Genomic DNA, 26,658 nt, shown 5'->3' with positions numbered 1-26,658 from the left:
TAAGATGCAGGTCTCCTTAATTTTTCCAATATTAATTCCAGGAGGCTATCTGTGCTTTCTAATGTGAAAGATAAACACAAAATATTTGCTTAATTTCTCATTAAATTTTCTTAGCTCTTAGTCTGTAATAGACCCACCCTTTGCTAATCTTTTTTCTTGTTATGTACCTGTGGAAGATCTCACAATCTCTTTTTACATTTCCTGTCAACATGTTCTTGTTTTCTACTATCCATTTCACTTGGTACTCTATTACAAGGGTCTGACCTATCCCCAGTTCTCAGGCTTATTGTGTTTGTTTGGTAACTTTTAAGTCTTTATATCTAATGACATATGTTAATTTTTCTTGATAGCTACACTGAATCACCTCTCCTCTTGGATCATTAAGAGTCATTAGCAAACACATAATTATTTTCTACTCCCAGTGAATGTATTTAAATGCATTAGACCCGTTGTAAATTGGGGGACCGCTTCGTCAAACACCTCTGCACCATCCACCACAAGCGGGACTTCCTGATGGCCAAGCATTTTAACTCCCATTCCCATTCCCATTCCGATGTGTTGATCCATGGCCTCCTTTCTTGTACCAAGATGAGGCCACCCTCAGGGTGGAGAAACAAAACCTTATATTTTGTTTGGGTACCCTCCAACCTGATGGCATGAATATTGTTTTCTCCTTCCGTTGAACAAATTCCAACCCACCTTACTCAGACCTTTCTCTTCTTCTCACCTGCCTATTACTTCACCTGCGTCCCCTCCTCCTTCCCTTTCTCATATTGTTCACTCTCCACGCGCGCGGCTGTATATCGAATGAATATCGATATGTGTAACTAGGGGTGCCATGCACAATCCGGATTTGATGGGGACAGCCGTGAAACGCAGAGGAACATTTGGAGAAACTTCTGAAATGCCTGCTTCACTGCCGCTGCTACTGTGCAATTGAGAATCTCCGGAGGCGAAGGCCCCAAATCCTCGGCTTTGCATATCGCCTGTTGCCAGGGCTGGGGTCGAAATGCTCGGCAGAGATGGTGCTCGGTGCTCAGTGTCGAATAGGTGGTCGGAGGCTCGGAGTTTTTCGGACGGACTCGGAGTCGGACTGTGGTCGGATGCTTCCGGGATGCTGCACTGGCAAGTTGGTGGCGCTGGAGGTTTACCGTCTGCGTGAGATGGTGGGACTTTCGAGAGACTCTGAGACTTTTACTGTGCCGTGGTCTGTTCTTATCAAATCACGGTATTACTTTGCACTGTTGTAACTATATGTTATAATTATGTGGTTTTTATAGACAATAGGTGCAGGAGTAGGCCATTCGGCCCTTCGAGCCAGCACCACCATTCACTGTGATCATGGCTGATCATCCACAATCAGTATCCAGTTCCTGCCTTATCCCCATAACCTTTGATTCTGCTATCTTTAAGAGCTCTATCCATCTCTTTCTTGAAAGCATCCAGAGACTTGGCCTCCACGGCCTTCTGGAGCAGAACATTCCATATATCCACCACTCTCTGGGTGAAAAGGTTTTTCCTTAACTCCGTTCTAAATGGCCTACCCCTTATTCTTAAACTGTGGCCTCTGGTTCTGGACTCACCCATCAGCGGGGTCATGCTTCCTGCCTCCAGCGTGTCCAATCCCTTAATAATCTTATATGTTTCAATAAAATCCCCTCTCAGCATTCTAAATTCCAGAGTGTACAAGCCCAGTCGCTCCAATCTTTCAACATATCACAGTCCCGCCATCCCGGGAATTAACCTTGTGAACCTACGCTGCACTCCCCCAATAGCAAGAATGTCCTTCCTCAAATTTGGAGACCAAAACTGCACACAGTACTCCAGGTGTGGTCTCACCAGGGCCCTGTACAGCTGCAGAAGGACCTCTTTGCTCTTATACTCAATTCCCCTTGTTATGAAAGCCAGCATGCCATTAGCTTTCTTCACTGCCTGTTGTACTTGCATGCTTGCTTTCAGTGACTGATGTACAAGAACACCTAGATCTCGTTGTGCTTCCCCTTTTCCTAACTTGACTCCATTTAGATAATAATCTGCCTTCCCGTTCTTACCACCAAAGTGGATAACCTCACATTTATCCACATTAAACTGCATCTGCCATGCATCTGCCCACTCACCCAGCCTGTCCAAGTCACCCTGCATTCTCATAACATCCTCCTCACATTTCACACTGCCACCCAGCTTTGTGTCATCGGCAAATTTGCTAATGTTACCTTTAATTCCCTCATCTAAATCATTAATATATATTGTAAACAGCTGCGGTCCCAGCACTGAACCCTGAGTTTTTGTTAGTTTTTAAGTCAGTTTGTCATGTGTTTTCGTGATATCATTCTGGAAAAACATTTTTATCATTTCATAATGCATGCATTACTAAATGACAATAAAAGGGGACTGCGTGTCCTCATAATCATAATCAATAATAATAATAATAATCCTCTGCTATCAGATTCTTTCTTTTCCAGCCCGACCTTTCCCACCCACCTGGCTTCTCTTTGTAGCTAGTCTCTTTCCCCTCCCCCCCAATTTTTTGTTCTGGCATCTCTCCCCTTCTTTCTCCGTCCTGATGAAGGGTCTCAGCCTGAAACATCGACTGTTTACTCTGCTGCCTGACCTGCTGAGTTCCTCCAGCATTTGTTGTGAGTTATTGTATTTAAATGCATTGTTGTTTTAGCAGTTTGTATTATTTCCTTTGTTACTTTACATGTCTCTGCACCAGGGCAATGTCACAGTACATAAAGAGATTTCATTTATTTTTATTTAGAGATACAACATGGAATAGGCTCTTCCAGCCCTTTGAACCCTGCCACCAGCAACCCACCGATTAACCCTAGCCTAATTATGGGACAGTTATCAATAAACAATTAACCTATTAATCAGGACACCAGAGCACCCAGAGGAAACTCATACCTTCATGAGAAGGACTGAGGGCGGAAACCAGAGCACCCAGAGGAAACCCATACATTCATGGGAAGGACGTACAAACTCCTTACAGATGATGTCAGAATTGAACTCCGAATGCCAGCGCCCCTAGCTGTAATAGCTCGTGCTAACCGCTATAGAGGGTATAGTCATATAGTGTCAGAATGGGGAAGGTCACAACCAGAAAATTAACATAAACTCATTGTAAGAATATTTCTAGATAACAAGGAACAAGCTGTACAAACAGGGTTTTTTTTACATTTTATTGAAGAGTCAGGCTCTTACATAGCACAGAATGACCCACTGCTAACATTTTTCAAAGTGAGTCTTATTCAGCATAAAAATTAACTTAAATTTCTTACCAGGATAATAATTAGCCCATTTTTAGTCTTTGCATCAGCTGCTTTTGTACCAGCACATTGTGCCAGACCATACTGGCTAACATCCAGCCCTGGTTTGATTAGGATGCATTGAGTTTCGTGAGGGTGGGCAGTGATGAACCTGCCATTCCAGTATCAGTGCTGATTTCTTTTTTCTTCATTACAGCCAATTTTGAGGTTGGTTATGAAGGCCATCGTACTTAGTTTCAACATTGTTTGGACATATTACCATATTTGTTTTTAAAACTATCCTCTGAGACCATTTATTTCTGTTAGTATGTTCATAATCCAAACTTTCAGTTAATAGTGCTGACCCTGTGCCTCTTGGTTCTCATGCCAACATTTGTGTTTATTTACGTTAATTTTGTATGACCATTCATCATCACACAGAACAAGATAATAACATAGAGCAAAGTCAGCCATTGGGTGCCATGCCGACCTATGAACCATATTGTGATTGGATGCCAGTTATGCAAAGCAATTCAATACCATTGGGCATTATGCCAAAACATTTAGAATGCTTAGTGATTTCATAGAACTTTATCACAGCATTGTATGTCATGGTTATAGGGTTTAGGTTTTCAATGGAATCTATTTTGCTTTTATTTTCTAATGCTCTGGAAAGTCGGAGAATTAAACTAATTTATGGAAATCACAGACATTAGAAATAGGATTGAAATTCCCAGACTTATTGTTTTGAGAGAGAGGGAGAGGGAGGGGGGCAGGGGGAGGGGGGGGGAAGAGAGATCTCAGTCAAGAATTGCTAGATTTTTGGATTTTCAGAGCATTGATTTGGAACCACTGTGCTCCTATGTGAAGTAAGTAAGTTTATTTCATGCACCAGCTGTAATTTAATGATTAATAATTTCAGCATGTTGACTCTACAATACTCTTAAAGACAAACCTAATGAATGAGACTGCTCAGTCTCAGATCCTGCATACAAAACTCAAGTGTTAATGAGACTGAAATTAAATTTACTCAGTGTTTGTGTGTATGTGAGCAGTATTAACAATGCTGATTATAACTGTTTTGGTAGAAGATTGCACTGATATACTCACTGAAGAAAACAATGCAAATGGGAGCACAGTCAGACTCTACTGAGGGCTTATTGTCATTGACTTATGGGCAATTTGCATAATGAAAATAGTTCATTTACCTATCTATATCTGTATGTTCTCTGCATACAAACATGACTCTTAAAATCATTGGATTGACTCAGTGATGTTTCTACCTGGCCTGGGCAAGGCTGGGGTAATTGTATCTTTGTCATCTTAATGTAGGAATGCCTCAAGTGAAACCCATTAAACTTTGCAATCTGCTCAGTAAGGTTCAGTATGGTAGTGAAACGTACCAACACCCGACTCTCTATGCCTCAAGATTGACAGTGTCCGTTTACACATGATTGCTCTGTCACCGAGGCAACAGGTGCCTGGTTCTGTTGTGCAAACATTTCCACAGCAGTCAGAGATAGCTCATCTTGCCAGGGGCTTCCATTCCAGAGACGTTCAAAAACTAATGTCGTGGTGACCAGTGGCTATTGTTCTAATTATATACAGGACTGAATCTGAATTGGTCAATGTTCTGAAAGTAAAACATTAAAGCCACCAGATACACTTGTATTTCAAAGTGGAAGAAAGAGACCCAAGGCATTTCTCTGTTCCTGGTACTCTGGTTAAAAAAAGGAGACAGGACATTTGCTTGAAAAGCAATTGGTGCGCCTGATTTTGCTTCATTGAAGAATTCATATTGCAATGGAAAATTGTTTCCCTGGCTGTCCTCAGTGGGAATTGCAATCAAGCATTTAAGGTAAGAAACCGGCTTCCCTTTGGTTCCAGTTCTATCCTGTAGAATTGTGAAACTGAATTGGACAAAGCTGATAATTTAAGCACAAATGAGTGTGTAGGTCATAGAGTCACGGAGTCATACACCATGGAAACAAGCCCTTCAGCCTATCTGGTCCATGCTGACCAAGATTCCAATCTAAGCTCGTCCCATGTACCCGTACTTAATCCATTTCCCTCGAAACCCTTCCTATTCATTTGCATGTACCTCTTAAATGTTGTAAGAGTACCTGCCTCAACCACTTCCTCCGGCAGCTCATTCCATATACTGATCACCCTTTGGGTGAAAATGTTACCCCTCCAGTTCCAATTAAATCTCTCCCCCCTCAGCTTAATTCTATGATCTCTGTTCTTGATTCATCTGGGAAAAAGACTGGACATGCTGACCCTCGTGATTCTATAGACTTCTATAATTTCCTACCTCATTGTTATTAGGGTTTTTTTTCTGTTTTAGTTAGTAGGGGTTCTTTTTTTCTTTCTTTTTTCCATTAAATAAAAGCTTTAACATTTTGTTTTTTTATTATTATTTTAGTTTTTTTTATTACTGTTCAGCTGGGTTGATAGTTTAACTTTTATTCTACATATGGATATGTTGTCTTGATTATTTTGATGTATTTTTCTCTGTTGTTGATTTTCAATAATAATTAATAAAAAGATAACAAAAAAAAATCCTACCTCATTATCCTACATCCCAGCCTGTTCAACCTCTCTCCATAACTTAGTCCTTTGAGGCTTGGCAAAATTCTTGTAAATTTCCTCTGCACTCTTTCCACCATAATGGCATCTTTTCTATTGCAGTGTGACCAACACTGAACACAATATTCCAAGTGCAGCCTCACCAACATCTTGTGCAATTGCCAAGAGCTGAATAGGTACCACAATAATAGAACTATGGGAAATAAATTGGAATCACCCCAAACAACCTGCATTAGTGTGCTCTCTGCCATGAACAATTATCCCAAAAGCCACTGGATCAATCATAGAGAAGGGAACTTTTGAGCTACTGTACCTGTCCTGGCCATGTGGCAGCAAGCTAATGCTTGTCTCAATTCCTCAGGAAGAGGTAATAGGTATTCCGAAGAATCAATGATAGACGATGTTTCCTGTACGACACAGACAAAATGCTGGAGGAACTCGGCAGGTCAGGCAGCATCTACGGAAATGCACCAACAGTTGACATTTTGGGTTGAGACCATTCTTCAGGACTGGAAAGGAAAGGGGAAGACACCAGAATAAAAAAGTGAGGGGAGGGAAACGAGAATAGCTAGAAGGTGATAGGTGAAGCCAGGTGGGTTAGAAAGATAAAAAGCTGGAGAGAAAGGAATCTGATAGGACAGAAAAGTAGATCATAGCAGAAAGAGAGGAAGGAGGGGACCCAGGTGATAGGCAGCTGATTATAGGTAAGAGGCCATGGAATAAAAGAAGAGGGAAGGGGGAGGTTTTTTTTACTGGAAGAAGAAATGGATGTTCATGCTATCAGATTGGAGGCTACCCAGATGGAATATAAAGTGTAGCTCCTTCATCCAGGATGGCCTCATCTTGGCACAAGAGGAGGCTATGGACTGACATGTCAGAATGGGAATGGGAATCGGAATTATAATGTTTGGCCACCAGAATGTTTCTCTTTCGGTGGACAGAGTAGAAGTGCTTGGTGAAGCGCTCCCTAATGTACAAAGGGTCTCACCAGTGTAGAGGTGGCGGCCTCGGGAGCATTGGATACAATAGATGACCCCAATAGATTTTCAGCTGAAGTGTTGCCTCACCTGGAAGAACTGTTTGGGGCCCTGAATGGAGGTGACAGACAAGGTAAATGGGCAGGTGTAGCAGTTTGGCTGCTTGCAGGGATAAATGCTGGGAGGGAGATTAGCAGAGAGGGATGAATGGACAAAGGAATCACAGAGGGAGCAATCCCTGTGGAAAGCAGAGGTGGGAGGTAAAGATATATTGGTTGGTGGGATCCCTTTAGAGATGGCATAAGTTGCAGAGGATGATGTGCTGGATGCCGAGGCTCATGGGGTGGTAGGTAAGTTGAGAGGAACTCTGTCAATGTTAAGGTGGTCGGAAGATGGGCTGAGTGCAGACATTCAGGGAATGGAGGAGGTGTGGGTGTGGGCAGCACCAATGGTGGAGGGAAAAATTTTCCTGTTCTGGTTTCAATCCCAGGGCTCAGAGATGAGAAGGTAGTCCTGCTTTTGGCGAAACCATCTTCTTAACTAGTTCAAAATTATGTTACCAAGTAGTCTCCCTTTCTGTAAAATAAGTTAATTTTATTTTGCTGAAAGCTTTTACAGACTGGCAGTTCCTCCTGTACATTTGGAACACACCATAATGCAATCCAATCTTATTGTATTATTTCCAATGGCTCCCATAAGAGGGAGCTTCATATTTACCCACAAATATAGACTTGACCATGCCAGAGAGAGAGTCTGTGCTCAAGTGTCATCTGGAGACTTATGTTGAGAAGGATGAAAACTAGGGAAGGCGGAGACATCTTGCATGCTGAAGTAATTGTTGATGTTAACTGGAGGAGTGGTAGCAGTGCATTCTTGCTCCTTCTTAGTAAGAATTGTAAAAACAATGTTGCCATCTGATAATATTCTTAAAAAGAACTTCAACCATTGAAAGGCCTAGGATCCAGTACTTACTTTATACCATTCACTCGGTGGCCACTTTATTTGGTACTCCTGTACACCTGCTAATTAATGCAAATATCTAATCAGCCAATCACGTGGCAGCAACTCAATGCACAAAAGCACGCAAACATGGTCAATGAGTTCAATTGTTATTTGGACCAAAAACATCAGAATGGGGAAGAAATGGGATCTACGTGACTTTGACTGTGGAATGATTGTTGATGCCAGATGGGGTGGTTGGAGTATTTGAGAAATTGCTGATCTCCTGGGAGATCAAGAGTTTACGGAGAATGATGCAATAAAAAAGAACATCCAGTTAGAGACAGCTTTGTTAATGAGAGAGGTCGGACAGGTTCAAGCTGACAGGAAGGTAACAGTAGCTCAGGTAACCATACATTTCAACAGTAGTGTGCAAAAGAACAAAAGTGTGCACAGCATGGTGAACTTTGAAGTGCATGGTCTACAGCAGTAGATGAGCATAAAACACCCAGAGCCAATTCAGTAGCTACAGGCGTTCCACTCTAGTACCTAATAAAGTGGCCATTGTGTATATGTTCTGTGACTGATGTTGAATGAACAAAATGCCTCATTCTTATTAAATCTGAGTATTACAGGTTTCCCCCACCATCCAAAGGTAGAGCGTTCCTATGAAACGGTTCGTAAGCCGAAATGTCATAAAGCGAAGAAGCAATTATTATTTATTTATATGGGAAAATTTTGTGAGTGTTCGCAGACCCAAAAATAACCTACCAAATCATGCCAAATAACACATAAAACCTAAAATAACAGTAACATATAGTAAAAGCAGGAATGATATGATAAATACACAGCCTATATAAAGTAGAAATACTTTTCCACAATCATTACTGCACTGTTCTCCATGACGAAAATCTCACGCAAACGCCGTCGGCAGAAAATCTAACGCAAGCACTGTTGGCAAAAACACGGTGCAAGTGCTCTCCAGTAACCTTTAAGCTATGAAGCTGCCAAATCATACCAAATAACATGTAAAAATACACAGCCAATATAAAGTAGAAATAATGTATGTACAGTGTAGTATCACTTACTGGAATCGGGAAAACAGCGCAGAGCACACTGAAGATGGTGTGTTAGACTGAGTTGTCGCAGGTTGGCTGGTGCAGTGGCCCCCACCCTCCAGGCCACTGACCGATACATTGCTGCGAAGCATGCAGGGGTCCAGTGGTAGCCGGGAGGCACACAGCACATCTTTAAGAAAAAAAACAAACTAAACATGCTAATTAATTAGGTGCCGCTCGACACGTAATTATCGGACCAGATCAGTGCTGATTTTCGATTGCGTCATCTCTGATCTGGGCCGACAATTACGTGTCAGCAGCACCTAATTAATTAGCATGTTTATTCCAGCTTTCTTCTTAATGATGTGCTGTGTGCCTCCTGGCTACCTTTGCATTCTCCGCAAATCAGTATCTGTCTGTGGCCTGGGGGTTGGGGTGGTGGGACACTGGGGTGTCATCTCGTCGCCTATTTCCATTAGAGCAGGCAGCTCATCTTCTCCTGTGACTGCCCGCCTCCATGTCGAAGGTCGAGGTTCGTCGTCTGCTGTGGCTGATATGGAAGGCTTGCTTGACTGCTGAGCCTCGCGCATTTTTCTATCATACAGTTCTTTGTAAGGACTCAAACCTTCTTGCAAATATCCCCTAAACCTATGTACCCTTTCAAAATTAAAGTTGTACTTTAATTGCAGCGAAAATCTCACGTAGTTGCTTCACTTTCGCTACTGCATTCGGTTTCGATTCTTATCCTTTCCTCTTCCAATTGCATCAGCTCTTCATCTATCAGTTCTTGGTCATGGGATGCCAAAACCTCTTCAACATCATCTTCGTCAGCTTCCACAAGCCAAACTCACTTTGTCCTTACTTCATTCACCACAATCGAAATGCTTAATTATGTCTAGTTTTATGCTAAGTGTAACACCCTTACGAGCTCTTTTAGGCTTTTCCGACACCATAGAACCCATCTTGCAAATGGCTGCTCACAGGCACGTGTTAAAGCAATGCCAGCGAGAATGCAGTTCCGAATCCGGGGAGAGCGGCTGCTCAGGGCGCGCGCTGCCTTTTATCGCGCGCTGCTTTTCTTTCGTAACAGTGAAAATACCTTCTGAAAGTGAAAGCAGGGTAACTAATGTAGGTCTTTCGTAACAGTGAGGTTTCGTAAAGCGAACGTTCAAAAAGCGGGGGACACCTGTAATTGGATGAAAGTAAAGACACTTCCAAACTTTATAGACACAGATATTGGAGCTCTTACAAAGGTCTCAGCTCAAAATGTTGTTGTTTATTCCCCTCCATAGATGCTGCCCGAGGTGCTGAGTTCTTCTGGCAGTTTGTGCGTGTTACTTCAATTCTTTAACTTGTCAGTCAATGAGCTATGGGAAAATAGAATGCCGATGAGGAGAAAACAAAAGATTTTGGTAGTACATTCATTAGGGTGGCTTTAATTCATCTGTAGCATTGATGCAACACTCCTAGGTTCCCCAGAGTAGGGGTGATGAGAACAGGTACACCCCACCATCTCAGATTAACTATTCCAGTTTATGTCCCAGTTTTGCAGAGTAAAGGCATTGAAGCTACAAATGCTCACTGTCATCAGGCAATGTGACAGCAGCTGCTGATTTTAATGCTTGCATGTGCTCTCTTGAGTGCAGAAGAACACAAAGTTATTGAAATAAACAAAATTCTCACGGTGCTTGACAATGTACATGCAGAATTGATGTTTCCACTGGATAGGGTGTCTTTAATAAGGGACCATAATTTCAAAATAAAGGATGAGGACTGAGATGAAAAGAAATTTCTTCAGCCCAGAGGATAATAAACTTTTGGAATTCTGTACCCTAAAGGCTGAGGAAGCGCTGTTACTGGGTATATTCAAGAAAGAGTTCAATAGATTTTTGAATATTAAGGATGTCAACGAATAAAGTAATGCAGAAGTACAAAATCAGCCTTGTTGAATGGCTGGCCAGGTGCAAGGGCTAAAAAGCCCACTCTGCCTTCTTTTTCTTATATTCAGCCTGGAGCAGTTCTAGAAGGCTCAGCATCACCCTATCAAGGACAAATAGAAAAAGGGAGTAAGTACTAATTTGCTAATAACACCCTGGAATTTAAAATCAAAACAACCTTTAGGACATGGGTCAGAACAGACTGCATCTACCTCCAATGAAATTGTTGGGATGGTACCTCACAGAATCCTAGAGGAAAAGAAAGGGTAAACATTTGTGCTTCCACATTGTATGCAGATGTATGTTTTACACGATGCTGTAGTATCAGTTGTTTGAATTCCCATAAACATATTTTGACACAGCTTTCTGTTCAGCAATATATACGGTTAATGACAGGTGTGGCTATTTCGTTTGGAATCAAGAGATTGTGGACTGAATTTGAGAATTGGGGGCTTCGAAGGGGCATAATTGGATTATTTAGGTCATCTCTGGGTTAACAAACACCCAATTTACTGACAACCTTCCATAGAAGAGAACTCCTATAATATAACTACATTCAAGGACCCAACGTAAGAACATAAGTTTGCTCCTATGAATGGTAGAACTATTTTCCTCTCTCTCTGCTTTTAGTAATTACTCTTTCTTATCAGTCTTGTGTCTTTTTGATTCATTACAATACTGTGGAATTATGGTCGCAACATCGAGTGATTTTTGTGAATTTTCTTAGTTATGAAGAAAGTTGTTTTATGGATATCAGCTAATGGAGGTACTGACGGATATATTTAACATCTCTTTGGAACAATCCGTTGTCCCCTTGGTTTTCAAGGTGGCAACCATCATTCCAGTGCCAAAGAAGGGGACAGTAATCTGCCTAAATGACTATCATCTGGTGGCATTAACATCAACCATTATGAAATGCTTTGTTTAGCTGGTCATGCAGCACATTAAAGCCTTTCTCCCGGCTACACTGGACCCTTTCCAGTTCGCTTATCGCTCAAATCGATCCACTGATGATGCAGTAGCCTCTGCCCTCCACTCAGTCCTGTCTCACCTGGAAAATGGTGTCTCATATGCCAGACAGCTGTTTGTAGACCAGTTTGGTGTTCAACACCATCATACCCCAGAAACTGGTGGAGAAGCTGTCCTTGCTAGGTCTCACCACCTTCCTCTGCAATGGGATACTGGACTTCTTAACAGTAAGGCCACAGTCAGTCTGTGTGGGCAGCAACGTCTCTCGTCCCATGACGCTGAGCACTGGTGTCCTGCAAGACTGCGCTCAGCCCACTGCTGATGCATACCTGTGTCGCAGGATCCAGCTCAAGCCGTGTCATCAAGTTTACAGATGATAGGACAGTAGATGGCTTTATCAAGAACGATGATGAGATAGAGTGTTGAGAGGAAGTGGAGCGGCTGGTGGACTGGTGTGAGAAGAACAGCCGAAGCCTGAACGCGGAGAAGACAAAGGAAATCATTGTGGACTTCAGGAAGGTGTAGATGAACCATCTCTCTCTGCGAATATATGGCTCCTCCATAGAGAGAGTTCAGTGCACCAAGTTCCTGGGAGTTCATGGATGACCTCCCCTGATCCCTTAATATCACCCCCCTGAACAAGAAGGCACAGTGGTGTCGCCACTTTCTAAGAAGATCGAGGCAAGCAAGCCTCCCCTCCCACATCTTAACTGTGTTTTACAGGAGCACCATTAAGGGCATCCTGACAAGTTGTATCTCCCTCTGGTATGGGAGCAGTCAAGCATTGGACCATAAGACCCTACAAAGGAGTCTGAGAACAGCTGAGAGGATCATAGGGGTCTTCCTACCGTTCTTTGCAGACATTAATCAGGAGCATTGCATATGCAGGGACCTTAGCATTATTAAGGATCCCACCCATCCATCCAGCATCCTCTTTGACTTTCTACCATCAAGCAGGAGACTATGATGCATAAAAACAAGAATGGTCAGGATGGGAAACAGTTTCTTCCTCCAGGCCATTAGGCTTCTGAACTCCTGGCCACATCGTATTCCAAGTGTCACTGGTTAATCTGTTCTGTACCTTACAATATTTAATATTAATGTACTTTAGTTTGTTATTTACATATGATTCATCTGTAGATTTTATCCTTACCTTCATAAATTATTGTGTGTTATGTGCACTACTATGCTTTACACCCTGGTTTGAAGAAACGTTGTCTTGTTTCTATATACATTATACGGTTAATAACGTAATGTACATGTATGTAGTTAAATGACAATAAACTTGACTTGACTATTAAAATGGAACCTGTTCTTTACCCAATGCCCTTGATACTTCTGGTGGAATGGAGTCAGGAAAGAATGATTGTTATTCTGCTGGTTGGATGGATTCCTGAAGGTCAACTGAACTTTGCAGTGATGGGGTCATTCTAGTAACCTGTGCAGCAATATGTACTGCTCCTCACACTAGACCTGGATCTATACCTTCCTCTTCCTTTTCTTCTCCGGCATGTGTTCCATCTAATTTCTGCTGGGTATTGTGCAGAGCAGGTTACTATATAGATTATCTTGGCTTCTGAAATCCTGGCTGGTTCAGTAAAACATACAAGATACTTTCTCAGCATTCATGTTCTTTATTTGGTCAAATTTCTGGTGGGCAAATGGTTTTGGCTTTAACACCCTGTGACCCATTGCGTAGGTTCCACGTTAGTTATATATCCAATCCTCAGACAGGATTCTCTATGTTCCATATGTAACAGCTTGCATCTGTTTTCACAGAGGCTTCAAAGTCTTAGGGAGTTTGGACTGCCACTGGCTGAAGTATGGCAGCTACTTAAGAACCTTACAGAGAGCAGGAGAAAGAATCTTGAATTGAATGCTACCCAAGCAATAGCAGAGTGGAAATCTTTCCAACTGATGGGAATCTGGGAATATACTTGGGGTCGAGCATTTTGTCTGTTTCATTTGTGGAGAGCTAGCTTGAGCTGCAAACCCATTCATTCTGTAATTCTGAACTTGGGTGTTCAACCAGTATGCAAAAGACAACAGACTCTGCCAATACAAAAAGAAGGAAATAAAAATAATAAATAAATAACAATGAGTATTGAGAACATGAGATGAAGAGTCCTCGAAAGTGAGTCCATTGATTGTGGGAATATTTCAATGATGGGGCAAGTGAATTGAGTGAAGTTATCCTCTTTGGTTCAAGAGCCTTGATGGTTGAGGAGTAATAACTTTTCCTGAAACTGGTGGTGTGAGTTCTGACGTACCTGTACCTTCTTCCTGATGGCAGCAGCAAGAAGAGGGCATGGCTTGGGTGGTGGGGGTGCCTGATGATTTCCTGCGACAATGCTCAATAGATGTGCTCAATGCTGGGGAGGACTTTACCAGTGATAGACTGGGCCATATCCACTACTTTTTATAGGATTTTCTATTTAAGGGCATTGGTGTTTCCACACCAGGCTGTGATGTAGCCAGTCAATATACTCTCCATTACATATCTATAGAAGTTTGTCAAACTTTTAGATATCAAGCCAAATATCCACAAACCTCTAAGGAAGTAAAGGTACTGCTGTGCTTTCTTCATAATTGCTCTTATGTGCTGGACCCAGTTCAGGTCCTCTGAAATAATAACACTGAGGAATTTAAAGTTGCTGACCTCCACCTCTGATCCTTCGATGAGGACTGGCTCATGGGCCTCTGGTTTCCTCATCCTGTAAACTCTCTCCTGTATGCTGATTCGTCACCACCTTTGATTCGGTCTATGGGAATAGTGTCATCAGCAAACTTGAACATGGCACTGGAGTTGTGCTTAGCTACACAGTTATAAGTGTAAAGTGAATAGAGCAGGAGGCTAAGCACACAGCCTTGTGTTCAGTATTTGAAGCTGATACTATACAGAGTCACAATTCCTTATTTGTTCTCAAATAAGGTAAACCAAATAAGGTGTTGTGACCGTGGATTTCTCTATAAAGAGTCAGCACAGATTTGAGGGGATGAATGGCCCCCTGCACTATTGCAATTATTTGATACTATGGCATTGTTACATGTACTGAAATAATGTGGAAAGCTTTTGTTTGCATGCCATAAGATGTTAGAGTTACAGAGGAAGTTCAGGCCAGTAGATAAATAAAGAGCAAGGACCACGAGCAATATAGACTGGGAGTTCATCTTTCAGCAAATGAAAAGTCCATCAGGAGTCTGATAATAGCAGGATAGAAGCGTTCCTCAAGCCTGGTGGTATGTGCTCTCAAGCTTTGTATCTTTTGCCCAATGGGAAAGGGCAGAAGAGAGAACGACCAGGGTGGGAGTGGTCGTTGACTACACTGGCTGATTTCCAAAGGCAGTATTCTCAATTCCCTGCAATTTCTTGTGATCTTGGGCAAATCAGTTGCTAAACCAAGCTGTGGCGCACCTGGATGGGAAATTGTCTGTGATGCATCTGTAAAAATTGGTAAGAGTCACTGGGGACATGTCAACCTTCTTTAGTATTCTGAGGAAGTAATAATTTGCATTATGTAGTTAATTGTAATACGCTCAGCACATAACCTAAATTACTTTGCAGGCACTCTTCTGTTAATTAGTCTAATATACAGGGGTGGAATTGATTCCCCACATTGGCTGTTATATTCTAAAGTTGATTAAATATTTATACCTAACCTAAGATTTCTCTCCCATTTCTTCTGCAGTTCCGTCGAACTATAATACGTCCCGTTGGTCTGTCAGATGAGATGGTTTCAATGATCGCCTCTCATTATGCAGTGCCAGAGAAGCCTAGCTTCGTCAACTACATTTCCTTTTGCAATGATGTTAGCAATAGGATCAAGACAATGGAAGAAAACCCTCCAGTTAGATCAACTATTCCTTATGGGTACTGGCCACCTGAGGTAGGTGCTAGAACACAACACAGGGTTTCAATACTCAGTTGGGTTTCAGTATTTCAAGGGTTTTTTTTTAGTTTGTTTTTTGGGGTTTTCTTGTTTATCTTTTGGTTTTGAGTTTCTGTGTTTGCTTCTGAATGTTTGATTTGGGTTTCAATGTCTTCAGGTTTCAGTGCTTAGATTTCTGTACATGGTATTTGATAGTCATTTATGTTTCTGCATTTGATTCTTGGTATTTCAGTTTTGGTGTTTGCTTCTTGGACTTTAGGTTAGGTTTTTGTTTTAGCCATTCCATGTATTTCCCTTTTTTTTTTTTTGTTTCTGATCAAAAACTATATATATATTGGTTTCAAGGTGTTTGGCTATTTTCAGGGGGAAGTGAGCATCTGAGAGGCAGAGAACGAAAGATTGGAATTGGGATCTGAAATCACTGTGGGGTAATTTTCATCATATTCACAATACACTTCCTTTATATTGGTGCTACCAAAGGCACAACAGCTTACTTGTACATTGAAAGAGACTTGACTGAAAACGTTACTTATAACATCTTTCCTGAAGCAAATTGTGGTGAGCTATCACCGCAGACAGAGAGGATGGAGGCAGAAGTGAGGCTGGTTCGGAGGATGAGTTGTGCTGGGGCGTTGCAAGGCGCAACGTGTTCAAACCGGTGAAGCACCTTCAATTACTCCAAAAGACTGAGGTTTGGTAAAAATACTGAAAGGCTTTTATTCGCTGTACAATACGACCTCCACAGTGAGTGTCTTCCCCCGGACTGAGGGGGAGGGGCAAGACGAACACCTTTATACAGGACTCTGTGGGAGGAGCCACAGGGGCAGTCAGCAGAGGGGTGTGTCCAGACAGGTAACCGAGTTACAACATATATACATGGTTTACCACAACCGGGTTTGCAGACGGAGCTCATATCACTGCTGAAGATGGAGTGGGAGACCTGGAGAGGAGTCAATGCAGAAGAGTTTTGATGCCCATCCACCTAACCTGGGTGCAAGGTTGGATCACTCCACATGCCAAGCTGATTTGGGGAGATCGAGAATGGTGCTGGGATCTGGGTCCTAGAGTAAGGCACTACCTGGTGCTTGGACAAGTTAAGCGCCGGCACAGATAGTCTGGAGTGTCGAGAACAGAGGCAAGGGTCAGGCCAATTTCGCCCGCTCTCCTGCGAGTTTTTGGCCTGTTGGTGTGATGAACTGGGGACCAAATCTTGGGCCTACTCCGGCTGCTCCAGTAGCAGATCTGGGGACTCATTCTGGTTCGGAATGCTGTTGGCTTACTTCTATTGTTTGCATGATTTGTGTTTTTTTTCTCTCTTTCTTTCTCTGCGCAGTGGTCTTTTTCTTAAAATTTTGGTTATCTGGGTTTCTTGCTTTGTGGCTGCATGTAAGCAGATAAATCTCAAGGTATACCATTTATATATTCTTTGATGATAAATGTGGTTTGAATCTTTGAGAAAGGCTAGTAATAAACCTTGTTCATAGGTTATCAATTTTTACCTGAAAATTAACTTGGCTGATGCACTGACATAACCTCTTGGTTAACACAGCACAGTTAAGGTTAGGGATTCATTCTTGTTAGCCCAGAGATAAAAATCTAATAACCTCATCACCCCACATTCCCTCATTTAACTCCTCAACATTCCCATCACAATAACTTACTACATTAATTAGAAAGAGAACTTTAGGTGATAATTAAACAGTTCTCCCCAGTCCAATATTTTTAAAATTAGCTTATATGTGTTTTGAATATAAATTTAATAGGAAATCCTTTTTTAAAGATAAATTCTCATTGAACCATAATCCTGAAGTTCAAACTTCAAGAATTGTGAAATCCAGGACAATCCTGTAAAGCTGGAAAGCTGAATTGTGTAGACAGATGCCTGTGCCCCCAGTCAAATGCATTTCCTCCCTCAGTGCATGACAAACAAGCTCTCACTTTTGGGAAAAATTCACACAACACTGACACATATCCTAAGTGTGGCCACCTCCAGTTTCCTCCTAGTAAATAATACTGCTATCAAAAGCTTGCCTTGAACACTTTTGCAACAATGTGATGCCCCCAAGTACAACTTTCTAGTTGGAATCATTGATGACTTCTTGAAAGGGATCTAATGTGGAATTTTCTGGCTGCTTTCTGGAAAAGGAACATGTAGCTCTTTTCATGATATCCACCAGGGATTGTATGTCGTGGATGCCTAACATGCCAAATCCCAGCCCATCTTGGACATTCTAACTGTGCTATGATTTGGCTCATCTCTGTATACAGGGAAAAACTGAAAATAGCGTAGCCTACTCATGAAGTACAATCTGGAGAAGGCAATCAGAGCTGCCAAATACCAATATTCAATTGAAACAGGAAAACCAGTTTTCTACAAATTACTGTTCACCGGTCTGGAAAGGTTTTCAGGCCATTGCTACCCACAAAAAGAAAGCAGTTCACCTGCCTCGATGACCCTTGCCTCCCAAACCAATTAAACAAGTTCTACTGCTGATGTGACTTCCAGATCACATTTCAATGACCCCTCTCAATTACTCTTTCAGCCAAACGACCCTCAGTATCCCACAGCCTTTGTTGTCAAGGAAGAGGAGGTGAGAAAACTGTTCAGGAAGCAAAATACCAAGAAGACTATTGGCCCTAATTCTGTCCCACTTGCCAAACTTAAACACTGTGCTAACTAGCTGTCTACAGTCTTCACAGGCATTTTCAAGCAGTCTCTTAAACTATGCACTGTTCCAGCATGTTTCAAGAATTCTATTATTCCTGTTCCCCTCAAAAAAAAAATCAAGCATCACTGGACTCAATAGCTACAGGACAGTTGCACTCACATCAAACGTAATGAAGACTTTTGAACGGCTGGTCATGTCATTTCTCAAACCCATTACTCAAAAGTTTTCTAGATCTACTGCAGTTCACTGACAGAGCCAACAGATCTGTTGATGATGCATTTAACGTCGATATATACCTGTGATATTAAATGTGATTCTGATTCTGATTCTGACATTGGTCTTGAGTTTATACTACAGTGCCTCGACTCCCCTGGTACATATGTCAGGGTTCTGTTTGTCAATTTCAGTTTAGCCTTCTTTACCATCATCTCAAAGCTTCTGCAAGAGAAACTCTCCAGACTTTTTGTACCAGGCCCAATACACAGGTGGATCACAAATTTCATCTCTGATAGGAGGCAGCATGTGAGACCAGGCAAGCACATCTCCACATCCCACTCAGTCAGCACTGGTGTGTCACAGAGGTGTATTTTCTCCCCTCTTCTAGTTTCTCAATACACCAGTGATTGTGTCTCCAGTTATCCATCAGTTAAACAGGTAATCTTTGCAGATGACATCACTGTCATTGGACTAATCATCAGAGCTGACGAATCCAAGTACCACCAGGAAGTAAATAAGCTAGTGTCCTGGTGCAATCACAACAACTTGGAGCTGAGTGCCTCAAAGCAATGGAGATGCCTATTGACATCAGGAGAAATGTGTCTCCTCTCCACCCACTCATCATCAATAACTCTACAGTTAAGCACTGTTTCAATATTAAGCCTCCTGAGCATCATTATTTTGCACGACGTCATGTGGGAGATCCTTTCTTTCTTTTTAAATCTTTTTATTAATTTGCAAAATTATAAACACAATAACAATGTTAATATAGAGAGATTGGAATAATCTTATTATTAATAAACATATACAGAAAAAAATTCAAATAACTTGGTTATAATAGACTTCCAAACTCACGATGAAATTAGTCATAAAGAAACAAAAGAAATAAGAAGAAAAAAATATATATATAAACAAAGAAACCCGCCCCCCCCCCCAAAAATGAAAAAAAACTAAATACTAAACCCAAAAAAGGCAAACAGAACAAAACAGGGCTAGACCAATATCTTGAATCAAACACATTCAGTAATGTCGTCAACTCCGCTCCTCTATTCATATATTTTAAGTTAATAAAGAAAATTCGGAAAGGTCAAAATTTTTTGGTTTGAACAAATTTATGCTATCAACCTCTATTATATCTAATTTCCTCTTTCAACCCTTGGTTATGGACCAAGCCTTTTTGATATGGAAAACAAAAAGTATAACATGTTTTCGTGACTTATTTCTGGATAACATGTGGGAGATCCATATCTCCTTCATTAACAAAAAGGCTCAACAGAGGAGGTACTTCTTGAGACAGTTTGCAAAATTTCATCTTCCCAAGAACATAGTGGTGCAATTCTAAACAGCTGTCATAGAGAGCATCCTCACAACAGCCATTACTGTCTGTTTTGGTGCAGCACCCTCTCACAATATCTAAACACTGCAGCAAACTGTCAGTAAAGGGTATTGGTCTACCATCACTGCAGGACTTGCATGTATCCAGGACAAAGAAGCAAGTAGGAAAAATAATTACCACTCACCCCATGAGCCTCTGTATCCAACTCATCATTCTCCACAACTTTTGCCATCTTCAACAGGATCCTACCATCAAACACATTTTACCACCTCCCCCCCAACTCTCTGCTTTCTTCAGGGTCACTCCCTCCATGATTCCCTTGTTCATTCGTCCCTCTTCACTAATTTCCACCTGGCACTAAAACTTGCAAGTGAGAGGAATCCAACACGTGCTCATTCACCCCCTTCCTCACCATCATTCAGGGCCCCAAACAGACCTTCCAGGTGAGGCAACACTTCACTTGCGATCTGTTGGGATCATCTACTGCATGCAGTGCTCCTGACTTGGCCTCCTCTACAGTCGGTGAGACCTGAAATAAACTGGGTGATCACTTTGTTGAGAACCTCCACTCCATCCACAAAAAAACGGAATTTCTGGGTGGCCAACCATTGTAATTCCTATCCTCATTCCTGTTACATGTCAGTCCATGGCCTCCTCTTCTGTCAAGATGAGGCCACTCTCAGGTTGGAGGAGCAACGCCTCATATTCCATCTAGGTAGCCTCCAACCTGATGGCATGATCATTGATTTCTCCTCCTGGTAATTATTTCCCCTCTCCTTCCCTCTTCTTCTATTCCCTGCTCTAGTCTCTTATATCTTATCCTCACTTGCCTATCGCCTTCCCCTGGTGCCCCTCCTCCACCCCTTTCTCCCATGGCCACTCTCCTTTCCTCCAACCCCTTTACCTTTTCCACCTATCACCTACTGGCTTGTCCTCCTTCCCCTCAACACACCTTTTCAGTCTGGCATCTTCCTCCTTGTTATCCAGTCCTGATGAAGGGCCTTGGCCCAAAACATTGACTGTTTATTCAATTCCATAGAAGCTGTCTGATCTGCTGAGTTCCTCCAGCAATTTGCATGAGTTGCTCAGGAAAAATAATTGCAGACAATTCCCACCCTGAAAACTGCCTTTTCCAAAATCTCCCTTCTGGAAAGTGCAATAGGGTTATTAAAACAGAAAACTTCACACCATCTTAAAAGTTCCTTCCCTGAGGTAGTTAATTTGATCAACCATTCTTGTTGACCCCCATGCTGCCTCTATTATCCCCGTCACCACACTGCACTATAAATGCTTTAAACCACTTTTTATAATGTTGGTATTTATGTACATTTTATTCCATATCTGTACTTTAACCTTGAACTTTATTTCTTTTATTCTTTATAATTGTTGAATGATGTTTTCTATTGCATGTAATGATTTAATCAACACTCCACAGCAAGTTCCTAATACATGTAAATGTATACGGGGAAGATGAACGTTGGTCCTTGGTTAAACACTTTTGCAAGAATAATATAATGAATAATATAATGCAAAGATAGAAAACACAACAGGTTACAGGTGCAGTGCCTACCACATCCAAGAAGCATCAGTCAACATCGTAGATTCTCCCTGTGACCACATACAGTAGGTTTCCTCCAGGTGATCTGGTTTCCTCCCATCCCCCTAAGATCAGCAGGTCTATAAATTGGTCGACCACTGCAAATTGCTCCTGGAGTAGGTGGAAGGTAAATCTGGGTGAATTTCAGCTACCTGATAGACAATGTGGTCACGATGAGCTGAAGGGTTGCTGTGACTCTACAACATTTAGCAGATCTTTGTAGGAAATGTTGAGTGATTACTTTGCTTTATGAGTGATTGTTTCCATCTAACCCGTCCTCTGATTAATCTGGGAATGCATCATAAAAATATTACAAGATATTTCCTGATGGAGCTTTTACTCTGTAGCCATCCCACACAGCAGCAGTCATTAAATAATGCCAGTAATGGGTACTAAAATAGAACCTTTCCCCTATAGAAAGACCTTCCTTACATAGTTACCATGAAAACAAATGAAAAAATAACTAATTGATACCATTGATCAAAACTATAAGCTGATTAAATTTTTAACATCGTTTATAGTTACCCAGATCACCAGAGATTCTAGAGGTGTTCGACAAAATCCGGAATATTGTTTACATAAAGGGGATTCGAACGCCAGAATTCTTCAAGGATTACGACAGACTGCATAGTGGCCTTATCACAGAAAGTCAGGTGAGTGAGGAACTTTTTGCAAAAAGATCAAGTTATCTAAGATGTAAGAAGCAGTACAGCCTTCAGTATGATTGCCATCGATTTACTTTCCCATCTGAACTCCTATTCAAAACTAGAGCAGTTGTGTATCATGTGAGTTTGTCCATGCAGTGGTCTGCAGCATCAGTAAAACTAGTGTGGCAGGTGTTAGCTTTGAACAGGTATGTGGAACATTCATTCCACAGCTGAAAAATATGATCTTTCTCTAAACTTGGTTCATCACCGTCACTATGTCCCATGTTGTGTGACTTGGGCACTCCTGCTCTATGACCATGACTATTCTTGGCAAATTTTTCGACAGAAAGTGGTTTGCCATTGCCTTCTTCTGGTCAGTGTCTTTACAAGGCAGGTGACCTCAGCCATTATCAATGCTCTTCAGAGATTGTCCACCTGGTGTGAATGGTCACATAACCAGGACTTGTGATATGCACCAGCTGTTCATACAGCCATCCACCACCAGCTTCCATGACTTCACATGGTCCTGATTGTTGGGCTAAGCAGGTGCTACACCTTGTCCAAAGGTGACCTGCAGGCTAACAGAGGGAAGGAGCACTTTACATCTCATTTGGTAGAGCCATATCTCTACCCTGCGACCCCAAACTTATGAGTGATTAATTGTTGTTTCTCTCATTATTTTTGCTCTTTCTTTTCATTAGTTTCATCACTCCATTTGTTTATCCTCTATAAAACCTTTTCTTCAAGGTTCAAAATTCAAGATTGTTTAATGTCATTTCCTGTTCTCAAGTGTAAAGGAGAACAAAATAATTGTTTCTCTGGATCTAACGCAACACACAAACAAAAAAAACAAAATATACCCTACCTGCTGCCCCTTATGCTGCTGGCTTTTTGGGCAGCAAAAAATGGTCCTCCATCTCTGGCAGTATTCAGTGCTTCCTTCATTGTGTCAGCAGCTCAGTTTTCATTACTGTCAGTCATGCAAGTCCTGGGTGGAGACTCAGGAACAGATGTAGAAGGATTTTTCTTTGCTGTTTCTGAACAGTTTTGTTTTACCAGTCGGTGTTGCTAGTCCAGAGCCAAACCCCTAAACCTGGAGTACCGGTGGACCACTCTCAGTCTGGCCACTGTCCTTTGACCTGTTTGGAAATGGGTGCCCCTACCAAGAGCCAAAGAATAAAGCCCTGACTCCAGCCAACACAGCTCTCCAGGCCATTGAGGCACGCAAGCAAAGAGCAAAGAGTTAAATTGTATCACAGAGGCAAAATTCATGAGGGCAAAGAATGCGGGACTGAAGTTGCTGTATTGAATGACTTTGTGGGCATCGCTGAGTTGTGGCTGAAAGAAGGTCAGAGTTGGGAGTTTAATGTCAAAGAATATACTTTGTATCAAAAGGACAGGCAGGAAGGCATAGGTGGTGGTATGGCTCTGTTGGTAAGAGATGGAATTACATCTTTAGAAAGAGGTGACATAGGGTCAGAGATGTTTGTGGGTGGAATTAAGAAACTGCAAAGGTTTAAAAAAAAACATTATGGGAATCATATATAGGCCTCCAAATAGCAGCCAAGATGTGGGGTTGAGATTGCAAAGGGAGCTGGAAAGGGCATCTAATAAAGGTAATGCCACAATTGTAATGGGGGAGTTCAATATGCAAGAGGATTGGGAAAATCAAGTTTGCGTCAGATCGCAAGAGAGGGAATTTGTTGAATGCCTTCGAGATGGCTTTTTAGATAAGGTGCTCAAGCCTATGAGGGGAAAGGCTATTTTAGGTTGGGTGTTGTGTAATAACCCTGATTTTATTAGTCAGCTTAATGTAAAAGAACCCTTAGGAGTCAGTGATCATAATATGATTGAATTCATACTGCAATTTGAGAGGGAGAAGCGTAACTCAGAGGTATCAGTATGGCAAAGGAATAAAGGGAATTACAGAGGCATGAGAGAGGATCTTGCCCAGGTGGATTGGAGGGGGATACTGGCAGGGATGATGGCAGAGCAGAAGTGGCTGAAGTTTCTGGGAATAGTTCACAAGGCGCAGGATAAATATGTCTCACAGAAGAAAAGGTTCTCAGATGGCAGGGCTAGGCAACTATGGCTGACAAGGGTAGTTAAGGACTGCATAAAAGACAAGGAAAGGGCATATAATGTAGCGAAAGTGAGTGACAGGTTGGATAATTGGGAAGCTTTTAAAATCCAACAAAAAGCAACTAAAAAAGCTATAAGAAGGGAAAAGATGAAACTAGCCAACAGTATAAAGCAGGATACTAAAAGTATTTTTCTGTTATATAAGGAATAAAAGGGAGGTGAGAGTTGTTATTAGACCACTGGAAAATTATGCTAATGAGTTAGTAATGGGGGACAAAGAAATGGCAGATGAACTTAATGTATTTTGCTTCAGTCTTTACTGTGGAAGACACTAACTGTATGATGGACTATATCCCAGAGTCCTGAGAGAGGTTGCTGAAGACATAACAGATGCATTGGGCATGATCTTTCAAGAATCACTTGATTCTGGCATGGTCCCAGAGGAGTGGAAAATTGCAAATGTTACTCTACCCTTTAAGAAGGAAGGAAGGCAGAAGAAAGGAAATTATAGGTCAGTTAGTCTAACCTCAGTGGTTGGGAAAGTGTTAGAGTCCATTATTAAGGTCGATGTTTCGGGACGCGTGGAAACTAATGATAAAATAAGTCAAAGTCAGCATGGTTTTTGTGGAGGGAAAGCTTGCCTGACAAATCGGTTAGAAATCTTTGAGGAAGTAACAAGCAGGGTGGACAAAGGAGAGGCAGTGTGTGTCATTTACTTAGATTTTCAGAAGGCATTTGATAAGGTGCCTCACGTGAGGATGCTTAACAAGATAAAATCCTATGGTATTACAGGAAATATACTGGCATGGATAGAGGAATGGTTGTCAGGCAGAGGGCAGTGAGTGGGAATAAAGGGGGCCTTTTCTGGTTGGCTGCCAGTGACTAGTGGTGTTCTTCAGTGCTCAGTATTGGGACTGCTACCTTTTACATTGTCAATGATTTAGATAATGGAATTGATGACTGTGGCAAAATTTGCAGATGACACGAAGATAGGTGGAGGGGTAGGTAGTGCTGAGGAAGCAATGAGATTGCAGCAGGACTTAGACAATTTGGAAGAATGGGCAAAAAAGTGGCAGATGGAATACAGTGTTAGGAAATGTATGATAATGCATTTTGGTAAAAGGAGCAATAGTGCAGATTGTTATCTAAATGGGGAGAAGGTTCAAACATCAGAGGTGCAAAGGGACTTAGGAGTCCTTGTGCAAGACTCCCAGAATGTTAATTCACAGGTTGAGTCTGTGAGAAAGAAGGCAAATGCAATGTTGGCATTTATTTTAAGGAGAATAGAATATAAAAACAAGGAGATAATGCTGAAGCTTTAGTAGGCCGCACTTGGAGTATTGTTAACAATTTTGAGCCCCTTATCTCAGAGAGAATGTATTGTTGTTGGAGAAAGTCCAGAGGAGGTTCATGAGGATGATTCCAGGAATGAAGGGGCTAGCATATGAGGAGCATTTGGCAGCTTTGGCCTGTACTCACTGGAATTTAGAAGAATGTGAAGGGATCTCATTGAAACCAACCGAATGGTGAAAGGACTAGATAGGGTGGATGTGGAGAGGATGTTTCCTCTGACGGGGGTATCCAGAACTAGAGGGCACAGCCTCAAAACTGAGGGGTGACCTTTTAGAACAGAAATAAGGAGGAATTTTTTTAATCAAAGAGTGGTGAATCTGTGCAATGTTCTGCCTCAGACTACGGTGGAGGCCAAGTCCATGGGTACATTCAAAGTGGAAGTGGATAAATTCCTGATTGGTCAGGGCAATTAGGGATATGGTGAGAGGGCAGGTGTATGGGGTTGAATGGGATCCAGGATCAGCCATGATGAACTGGCGGAGCAGCCTCAATGGGCTGAATGGCCTAATTCTGCTCCATGTCTTATGGTCCAAGCCTCCAAACCCTATGACAAGGTTGTCGTCCTCTTCGAAGACAAAAGATAAAGGACACAATAATAATAAAAATGCACAATAAATATAAATAAGACAGCTTAATACTTACAAACGTTTACATTGATTTTACTTCCATAAAGTGACGCTTGGCTGTCCATAATGTGACTGCCAGGAAATAATAAAGTCTAGCTCTCTTCAGTCTCCTCAGAATGTAGAGGTGTTGGTGGGCTTCCTTGACTGTGTAGGGTGTGTTCCTGGACCATGAGGGGTTGTGTGTGACGTGACTCTCAGAAACTACTTGCAGTAAAGGGGGGTGTGAGTACATTACCCTTACCAATTGTAGAAGGAAACGTAGCTGGAGCTACAGGCTGCCGTTAAAACATTTAAACAACATACTTGAGATGATGTAGCTGGATATTTCGAAGGGGAATTGCATTTTCAAAGGTTATTTCCTACCAGAGCCTTGGAACATGGTCTTTGAAAAATTTTAATTGCCTGTTTAAATGTGTCTTAAATATAGTATATAGTGTCTTAAATATAGAGTCAGATTGTATCTGACTCCAGCACATCCTCTGGCAATGTGATATCCCTGATGTCCACCATTCTCTGTGTAATAAC

At 41.8% G+C, this 26,658-nt stretch overlaps 1 protein-coding gene across 1 annotated transcript in view; it reads left to right on the top strand.

Moving 5' to 3' along the window:
• The first annotated feature begins 4,775 nt into the window (after nt 1-4,775).
• LOC140211834 (uncharacterized) overlaps nt 4,776-26,658 on the top strand; it is a 70,762-nt gene continuing 48,879 nt past the window's right edge. Inside the window, exons 1-3 of the mRNA XM_072282005.1 lie at nt 4,776-5,106; nt 15,407-15,604; nt 21,947-22,078. Of these exons, the coding sequence (XP_072138106.1) occupies nt 15,449-15,604; nt 21,947-22,078 (288 nt within the window). The 5' untranslated portion in view covers nt 4,776-5,106; nt 15,407-15,448. The remainder of the gene's footprint in view (nt 5,107-15,406; nt 15,605-21,946; nt 22,079-26,658) is intronic.

This window comes from Mobula birostris, chromosome 18 (assembly GCF_030028105.1).
Source record: "Mobula birostris isolate sMobBir1 chromosome 18, sMobBir1.hap1, whole genome shotgun sequence".
Classification (NCBI taxonomy): domain Eukaryota; kingdom Metazoa; phylum Chordata; class Chondrichthyes; order Myliobatiformes; family Myliobatidae; genus Mobula; species Mobula birostris.
The sequence above is the reverse complement of the archived record's forward strand: the minus strand, read 5'-3'. Positions and strand labels throughout refer to the sequence as shown.